The sequence below is a fragment of the Lemur catta genome, chromosome 5 (genome assembly GCF_020740605.2).
Source record: "Lemur catta isolate mLemCat1 chromosome 5, mLemCat1.pri, whole genome shotgun sequence".
NCBI classification, from domain to species: domain Eukaryota; kingdom Metazoa; phylum Chordata; class Mammalia; order Primates; family Lemuridae; genus Lemur; species Lemur catta.
In genome coordinates this window covers 42,208,955-42,218,619 of record NC_059132.1, presented here as the reverse complement: position 1 = coordinate 42,218,619, position 9,665 = coordinate 42,208,955, and the positions used below count along the sequence as shown (strand labels likewise).

Below are 9,665 nucleotides of genomic sequence, written 5' to 3'. Positions count from 1 at the left end.
GCCCCGAGCCGGGGCTAGCAGGGCTTCAGGACTACAACTCCCAGGATGCCCCGGGCGCGGGGCGGTGCGCAGCCCTGGAGGGAGCGGCTTCCCAAAACGCCCTGGGCTGCCTGTCTAGTCCCCATACCACGGGGAGTGCCTGGGGCGGATGTGAGGGCCAGGGCTTGGACCCGGGAGTTAGGACGGTGTGACCGCTGCGACGTGAATCCTCGGGCGGCCACGTGCTCCTCGTTCTTGCCCAAAACCTACACGGGTCTCGCGCCTCGTCTCCACCACCGCCTCCCTCCCCAGCTTGATTGCCTCTCCCACCTGCACACCTGTGGATCTTTCCAGAGCACCGGGCCTAGTCCTGGCGCAGGAAGCTGCCTGCTTCTCTAAACTGATTATGGGAACTGCTTTTACATCTGAGACACTTCATAAAAACGAATTTAAGGCCGGGCACCGTGCCTCACAGCTGTAATCCTAGCACTTTGGGAAGCCGAGGCGGGACGATCACTTGAGTTGGAGACCAGCCTGAGCAAGAGGGAGACCCCCGTCTCTACCAAAAACAGAAAAATTAGCGTGTCATGGATCACGCCTGTGGCCCCAGCTACTCTGGAGGCTGAGACAGGAGGCTCGCTTGATCTCAGGAGTCTGAGGTTGTTGTGAGCTATGATGACGCCACCGCACTCTAGCCCAGGCGACAGAGCAAGACCGTGTCTCAAAAAACAAAACAAACTTAAGATGAGAGGTTAGCATTTTACACTTTAAATTGATTGGCCTAATAACTCAGGCCTAACTGGGCAGTGTCTCAGAGACATGAGTGGTGACCTTATCCATCAGGAAAGGACTGGTGTTCGAGCTTTGGGAGAGCGTCTTTCACGACATGCAGCACTTGGGCAACATTTGAAGCCTGTATGGTTTTAACATCTCTGTTTTGGTTGGAAAGCAGATCACAGACGGCAGTCAGGGATGTATACCTTAACTTGCCTGGTCTTTTCTGTCTCGAAAATGGAAACATCCAGGAGCACCTTTGCTTACAGATAGACGCTTAACAGTCATATCTGTAAATTCCTTTTGCCTTCATTCCGGTGTAGTACCAAGGTAAACAAATCAAGGGATATTCAGTTATACTATGTTTCCTTGAAAATAGAGGAACAGGACATAAAATAGACAATATTGCTCATTTGCAAAAGATAAAATGCAAGCAAGACCTTTCCTTTACAATTTTTCTGCTCAGTCTCTTTCCTGTACTGTATGTTCAAATGCAGGGATGAAAAACTTGAATTGTCAAATTTCTCTTTGTCTGAGATTGGTAAATTAACCTAAGAGTTTTGTTGCCTATGTTTATATATTCCAGTAAGACCTGTGGGGAAATAGTCAGCAATTTTTATGATCTTACTTCATTCTTAAAAACCTGGGTGTTAATCTTGATGAAAGTAAGACCTTGTTTGTGTTACGCATTCCAATAGGTTTCATTTCTCATTCCTGAATGTGGGATACTATCGAAAGAACTGAAAAATTTGGTCATGGAAACTGGACCCTATTACTTTGTGAAGAATTTACCTCTTCATGAATTAATTTCACAGGAATTCATCAACACCTTTGTAAAGAAAGGTAAGAAAAACTGTAACGTCTGTGAACAAAGGCAAGGTGAGGAAAGGTAGGGTGATCACATCACAATACAAGGTTCTTCTCTTGTTTTAAACAGGGCCTGGGCTGGGCAAGGTGTCTCATGCCTGTAATCCTGGCACTCTGGGAGGCCGAGGTAGGAGGATCACTTGAGCTCAGGAGTTCAAGACCAGCCTGAGCAAGAGTGAGACCCTGTCTCTACTAATAATAGAGAGAAATTAGCTGGACAACTAAAAATATATATATAGAAAAAATTAGCTGGGCATGGTGGCGTATGCCTGTAATCCCAGCAACTCGGGAGGCTGAGGCAGGAGGATCACTTGAGCCCAGGACTTTGAGCTTGCTGTGAGCTAGGCTGATGCCGCGGCACTCTAGCCTGGGCAAGAGAGTGAGACTCTGTCTCAAAAAAAATAAAAAATAGGCTGGACGCAGTGGCTCACGTCTGTAATCCTAGCACTCTGGGAGGCCGAGGCGGGTGGATCACTTGAGGTCAGGAGTTCGAGACCAGCCTGAGCAAGAGCGAGACCCCGTCTCTACTAAAAATAGAAACAAATTATCTGGCCAACTAAAATATATATAGAAAAAATTAGCCGGGCATGGTGGCGCATGCCTGTAGTCCTAGCTACTGGGGAGGCTGAGGCAGTAGGATCGCTTAAGCCCAGAAGTTTGAGGTTGCTGTAAGCTAGGCTGACGCCACAGCACTCACTCTAGCCCGGGCAACAAAGTGACACTCTGTCTCAAAAAAATAAAAATAAAATAAAAATAAAAAAATAAAAAATATATAAAATAAAACAAAATCGGGCGTGCGGGGATGTCTGTATGGTCAAGTGCACACATGCATCCCTCCGCCTGTCCCTCATTAGTCACATCCTGCTCTTTAGGTGCTGGTTTCTGATTATACTTATCCACAGACATTGGATGATGTTGTATTAATAACACGAGGGTATCCATCATCTTAAAACAAGAATTAATGGAGAAGAAAGTCTGTTCAGATGCACTGCTGTTGGGTGTGTGGCTGCAAAGACACTGTGCTCTCAGCAGTCCCCACAGCGGCTGTCTCAGAAGGTTGCAACCTCAGCTGCTGTTCACAGAGCCAGGTGTTCATTGGGGTTCGATGTCTTCTCCTAAAATTTTGTGTCCCTCATCCTCTGCTCACCCCATTCCCAGCCACATCTGCTGGGTTGACTGGTTGGTTCTACTTGTTTCCTGGGAGCCATTTATTTGAAACTGCGTTTCAGAGTGTGTTTAGCAATTCCACTCTCACTGTGTAAGTCTGTGCAGTGGCCTCACACTTATAATGTGGTAGTTCATCCTCTCCAGTGGAGCTGTGAAGAATTCTGGTCATTTGTAGCACCTCTCATTCTGAAGCCTGATGCTACTCAGTTAATAACATGAACACTTGCTGTAGGAGGCATTTTAAGATATTTTACCGAATTTAATCCTGGCAGCAACTCTATGAAGCAGGCCTGTAATCTCCATTTAACAGGTGAGGAAACTGAGCCTCAGAGAGGTGGAGAAGCTTTTGAATCTTAACCTGGAACTCTGCCTCTAAGGTGTATACACTTCCCTAGTATTCTACTGTGTGCCTCTCTGCCAGCATCCCTAAGGGTTCATGTTCCATTCGGAGTCCACTTTCTGCTTGATGATAGTAAATTTGCACAAATTGCCCTTTTGCCAAGCGTCTCCTTGGCAGGGAAGGGAACTAGCTGGAGCTGGGCCTTTTGTGTGCTCCAGCTTACCCTTGGCAGGTATTAGGTTTATTGAGTGAGCTGGAGCAGTGGTAGATCCTGACGGTTAATTACCTGGAAGATTTGTTATCATGTGAAAATAATCCACTAACATTTTGCAGGTATGATTTCTTCTTTGTTTTAATTTCTTCTCTGGACTTTTTCTATAGGTTCTTGCTGTGCACTAACATACAATACAAATATTGATGAAGATAATGCTGTTGCCCTGCTACCAAATGGTAAACATTCATTTTTTCTTGCTTTTAACTATAAAAGAAATCCATACTGTAAAAAAAGTCAAATCATACAGATCTATAGAGAGGAAAGCAAAGGTCTCCCCTTTTACTCCCTTCTCTCCAAACCTGCTTTCCTTAGAAGAAACTATTGTTAATAGTTTAATGTTTATTCTTCCACATTTTCTATAAATTTATAAATTCAAAAATTGTTCTTTTTTTTGCATAAATTGCAGTATACTACACTGTTTCTCAATGTGCCTTTATTCCCAAGCTTCGTGTCATAGACATCTTTCTGTATTAGTTTGTGTAGTTCTAACTTAATGTTTTTAATGTCTTGAAGATAGTCAAAAGACTGGGTATACCATGATTTATTTTGTCTTTAATAGAAATATAGATTATTTCTGGTTTCACTATTATAAATAATATTCTTGTATAAATAATAATAATTCTTGTGTAAATAAATAATGTATAAATAATATCCTTATTAACAGAATAAAATTATATATGTATAAATGATATTCTTGTATTGTAAATAAGATCCTTGTATGCAGTTTATTACACTGGTATCTAACTGCTCAATTTGGCTTGCTTTCTTTTAGTCAGAGAATATAAGTCATATTTTTAGCATCTCTTTCATGGGAATTATTTGATTTATAGGAAAATTAATTTTATCACTGGATAAAGACACTTATGAAGAATGTGGACTTCAAGGTCATCCATCTCAGTATTCTGGCAGAAAAATTATGAAATTTAGTAAGTACTATGTGTGTTCCACCAGTTTCCAACAAGTCTGTAATCTTCCTGTAGCAATTTCAATGTAAATGACATGAATTGCCTCTGAGCTCTTTGTTCAGAAAAATATGGCTTTTTTTATTTGTAAAACTTATGACTCAAGGAGCTTCATAGAGGATAAGATGATGCCGGTAAATCTCTTTCTCTTCATCAGTAGATTGCATTTTATAAACATCATAGAATTGGACTGGTCCATTAGATATATATGTTTTGGGTCAAAAATTCAAGTGATAAACCCAAGATAGGGATCTATAATTTGTTCTTAATAAAGAATTTCCTTTGATTTCCCCACGTCTTTATGATTACTGGTAGAAACTCACCCGTGAATGAAGAGGTGTTCTGCTGACAGTGTCTGGCTTGAGCATCAATCGTTAAAGCTGCCAAATCCATAAGTAGATTAAAGTTGACCTCCCAAGATCCTCTGCCCTTGGCCTTTGACTTAGGAAATATATGAATTTAAAATGTCTCTTGTTATTAGCTCTCAATGCTAGAAATGCCCACAAAAGGGATATTTTTGATTTGGTAAACCAAAGGGAATGCAGGAAGAATAAAATAATTTTACTATCCATAAAATTTCTGAAAATCCCAATTTTTAAAAAATAACATTTTCTCCACAATACAAGCTATATATATATGAATTAAATATATATTCCTTTTTTTATTTTTAAAGTTGTTTCCATTGATTTGATGGATTTATCCTTTAACCTGGATTCTAAGAAGTATGAAAGAATATCTTGGTCCTTCAAAGAAAAGAAGCCATTGAAATTTGATTTTCTTTTGGGTTGGCATCATACAGGTATGAAGAATAAATTATGTAATGATACAGTGATTTTGAAACCTAATTGTTCATTTAATAGGAGTAATGGAGGATCAAATCGTGATTTATCTCTATGGTCAAGGGATATTGTATACGTTTGTTTATAATTATTATTAAGAAAGCTACTCCAGCTGTTTTGATGTCTCTGAAAACCATAGTTCAGGATTATCTAGGTATGCAGGCCATCTGCCTCAGTCTCCGTGGATTGTATGTAGATCCAGAGATCTTGAGAGTGGCTTCAGAGCAGCTCACTTTTATCTGTTTCTTCCCTTCTGTCCAGCATACCTCAAATGGCCTTGTCTATAATATTTTAAAACAGCACCAGTTATACTTATATAAGTATATATCAGATATACAGTTATACTTATATAAGTATATATCAGATATACTTATATACATTATATAACTGCTTATATAATCTGCTTATTCATTATCATAGGGCAATAACTAAGGCATGCCATTAAATGTCAGGTTAAATTTGTTGTAACTTTTAATTCATTAGAACACTAAATTTAGTTCAGAGTTTGATGTTCACCAAACATGGGAATCTGCCTACAGCTGCCATGTGTGTTTCTCCTTCTAGAAGTATATCTTTGGCCCATCACGAGATTGTATGAATCAAATCATCCGGAATTATGATAGTATAGTACTCTCCTTTGGAGGGTAAAGAAGCACAGTGGTCCGTTTTAGAAATATGCCCATCTGTCTGCTCCTGGTGGAAAGTTTCTGGTCACTGGGTGCTCCAGGTTGCTTCCGTGAGTCCTAAGTCTGGACTTTGGCACCTCTGCTTCTGTGTATGGTAGATAGAAAAGAAGACAAGAGAGACCTATTGAAGTTTCAGTCACATGAAGTCTTCTATGAGGACCTTCCACGCACTGGGTTCTGGATAGCTCTCTGTTCCTAAGGTTCCTAATTACTTTAAGGGTTTGTCAGGAACTTTGAAAGGTCTGAGATATTCCCTACTTGCAGGCTAACAAGGTGGCCTACCACAATGTTGTGGATGCTGGCAGAAGACATGTGACTTCTGGGTCAGAGACAAAGAATTTAATTCCTTACAGCAAGAGTAGTAGTCGGAGTATATTAGGGTTCTCTTGAGAGACAGGACCAATAGGAGAGATGGATGGAGGGATGGATGGAAGGGGATTTATTAGGGGAATTGGATCATGCAATTGTGGAGGCTGAGAAGTCCCACAATAGGCTGTCTGCAAGCTTGAGACCTAGGGATGCCAGTAGCGTGGCTCAGTCCAAGTCTGAAGGGCTGAGAATCGGGAGAGAAGGTGGTATAACTGTCAGTCCAAGTCCAAAGGCCTGAGAACCCGGGGGACCACTGGTGCAGGTCCTGGAGTGCAAAGACAGGAACCTGGAGTTCTGATGTCCAAGGGCAGAAGAAGGGTGTCTCGGCTCCATGAGAGAGAGAGTGAATTTGCCTTTCCTCTGCCTTTTTGTTCTGTCTGGGACCCCCGCCAACTGAATGGTGCCCACCCACATTGAGGGCAGATCTTCCCCACTCAGTCCACAGACTCATGCCAGTTTCCTCCAGAAACACCCTCACAGACTCACCCAGAACTATTACTTTACCAGCCATTATTAAGGGATACAAGCATACTAGGTATCCCTTAGTCCAGTTGACAGTTAACCATCACACAGAGTATCAGCATTTGTACCAGTTCCCCAAGTCTCATTTCCCATGGAGTGACACAAAGTGTTGATGAAATTTGGGGCCAGGTGATGCTGGCCCATGGAGTGGGTTACTTTATAGGAGAGGAACCTGGAGCTTGAGGAACTAGAATCTTTTCATAATGGGCCTGCTGATCTCTGCCCCAGAGAGAGGGAGGGAGATGTTATTTCCATTATATTGGACAGTAGGCAGGCTGTCCCTTTGCCCTGGAGTAGGGCATTATTTTATCTTCCAAGGCTATTGGCTATACAAACATCCCTGAAAAGATGTACTGGATTCTACTAGGTTTTCAAAGGCAAACTTGAATGAGATTCTGTTATATCATTCAGTTCCTCTTCTGTTTCCTTTAATAGAGATTATGTAAATGTGCTCTTTTCTCTGTAGAGTTCTTTAATGTTATTCATACTTCAGGAATGCTTTTGGTTTTATGTATTAAGTTGAAATTTTCTTATTAGAGCAAATGATGAAACTAATATGGGTCCGATCTGAAAGTATTGTACTTTTCCAGGAAAAGTGTGAAAGAAGATGAGTTCTTACAGAACTTGGGCACAGGGGCTGAAAACAGCTATAAATGGTTTCAATTTGAATACAGCTTTGTACTGCTTCCACTTTACTTAATTCTATCTGCTTCCAAATGGGAATGGTTCAGGAATTCACTGAACTTGTTTATGATATTCAAATGGCTTTATGTGGTATGTTTTAAGGTATAGAAGAATCAGTGATGATGTCATACTTTTCCAATTACCAAATTCAAGAGCATCAGCCAAAAGTATCACTGAGCACGGTGAGAGATCTCCAGTGCCCTGTGCTGCAGAGCGGTGAGCTCGGGGGAATGCCGGAGGTGTCCTGCAGCGCGCTGGAGCTCTTTGACTGGCTTGGTGCCGTCTTCAGTAACGCCAGCCTGTGAGTGTCTCAGCTCCCTGGGTCTTGCAGGTCTCTGGTTTGCTGCTTGGCTTTAATATGAGTTTAATATTTGGAAGTGATCAGGTGATGGATATAAATGTGTTTTTTTTCTTTTGTGACAGAAATAATGAGCCTAATAATTTCATATCAACCTATTGCTGTCCTCAGCCAAGCACAGTGGTGGCAAAAGCTTATTTGTGCACAGTCACTGGTTTCATACTTCCGGAAAAGATACATCTCCTCCTGGAACAGCTCTGGTGAGAACCCTTTTTGCCTTTAACATTTTGCTTGTCTGTGCCACCATGACATGTTGGGGTAATACTGGTATTCCACGTTGCAGGGTCCCCTTTTTTCCCTTGCTTGGGGTCCAGGTGTACTAACATTACCTTCTTAAATGGCATGTCTATCCTCACTGATAGGAAAATTCTATTGCCAAGTACTTGTCCTTATGAAAAGAAAAGAGCAGAGCTTAAATGTGCTCCTTGAAAACAAGTTGCTCATTTTCCCTCTTCTGCTCCACAGGGCCATTTTGTGCAACTGAAGCTATAATATCACTTAAAAACACAGCAATACTCTCTGGAACAAATTATGATCTGTTTTAAGTATTAAAGTTCTGCAAAATATTTCATTTTGAAATGGGTGAGGGATAAGTTGACCATCTTTGAATCCAAATCTTATCTAAGATATCTTCCAGCTCTAAAATTCTGTGAATCGCTGGGCATTAATAATATGCCAAGAATTACATAGAATAGTATAGATTTTTTTCATTTTGGGAGGTACTATATAAATAAAATATGTTATTTAATACATTGTGTCTAATGTAAAGAAACTCAAATCCTATGTTGAAAAGACTATCAATTGAGCATAATCCTATTTAGTAAGCATGTCTTCTTAATCTTCCCTCCTGAAATGTCAGATTTAAGTCTTGAAGGTTTTCCTTTTTAAGCCCAACTTCCTTTTTCACACTTATTAGTTTAGTTCTTTGATTTTCCTCAGTAAGATGGCTGGATTTCAACAGTCTGGTGAATCATCCTGCAGCATTTCGGTTTACTGAGACTCTGCGAGTGGCACTCATAATAAGAGGGAAACTGTTCTTACACACTTTGTGTGGGTTTTTTGTTTTGGGTTCTTTTAATCTTAAATGACCTTCCAGAATAAGGTTGGGAAGAGCTGAAGTTTGTTTTGTGCGTTGTATATTAGTTAACTTTTATAGAATTTCCAACATGGCATCAGGAATTTAATCTGCATTTCCTACTTGTTACCAATTAAAGCTAAGATCTAAGCTTCATTAGAATATTAGAAATACCACTTATTCTGAATAAATTTTTTAAAAATGTAGACATTCCTAACTCTCCCTGTTTGTTAAGAATTATCTTGTTTTTCAGTCACTACTTTGATGAACCGAAGTTAGCTCCGTGGGTTACGTTGTCGGTTCAAGGCTTTGCAGACAGCCCTGTTTCGTGGAGAGAAAATGAACATGGTTTTCGAAAAGGAGGGGAACATTTATACAACTTTGTGATTTTTAATAACCAGGACTATTGGCTTCAGATGGCTGTTGGGGCAAATGATGACTGTCCACCATAAAAAATACAAAATTTAAAATCATTTTTGTTTATATTTATGTTCGTTTTCCGATTTCTTGATGGTAAAGGGCTGTGTGTCCACTCAGGCTTGTGTGATGATGACGTTTCTCAGATCAGCATCTGCTGGCATTCTGCCCTGGACTTGGGGTCTGTCTGTGATGGCAGCTGAGCCTATTGTCCAGTGAATAGCTCGTAGTTGATTTCTCCCTGTCAGTATAGCACAGGGGTGTAGGTTACTACATGGTAGAGTAGGTCTGAAGGGCCAGGACCAGGGGTGTTAAGAGCATTGGGTGAGATGTGTGCTGTTACTCATTACAA

The 9,665-nt window shown here is 40.8% G+C and overlaps 1 protein-coding gene across 8 annotated transcripts in view; it reads left to right on the top strand.

Annotated features, from left to right (window-relative positions):
* The window catches only part of RPP40 (ribonuclease P/MRP subunit p40), a 29,815-nt gene that overhangs the window by 301 nt on the left and 19,849 nt on the right, over positions 1-9,665 (top strand). For 3 of the 8 annotated variants that reach the window (XM_045551626.1, XM_045551621.1, XM_045551620.1), the window contains exons 2-7: positions 1,452-1,596; positions 3,509-3,577; positions 4,232-4,327; positions 5,037-5,162; positions 7,566-7,764; positions 7,887-8,021. In XM_045551626.1, the coding sequence (XP_045407582.1) occupies positions 1,452-1,596; positions 3,509-3,577; positions 4,232-4,327; positions 5,037-5,162; positions 7,566-7,764; positions 7,887-8,021 (770 nt within the window). Of the gene's footprint in view, positions 1-1,451; positions 1,597-3,508; positions 3,578-4,231; positions 4,328-5,036; positions 5,163-7,565; positions 7,765-7,886; positions 8,022-8,286; positions 8,451-9,149; positions 9,386-9,665 lie in introns of those variants that run through there. The other 5 variants (XM_045551624.1, XM_045551623.1, XM_045551622.1 and 2 more) reach the window with 4 other exon arrangements.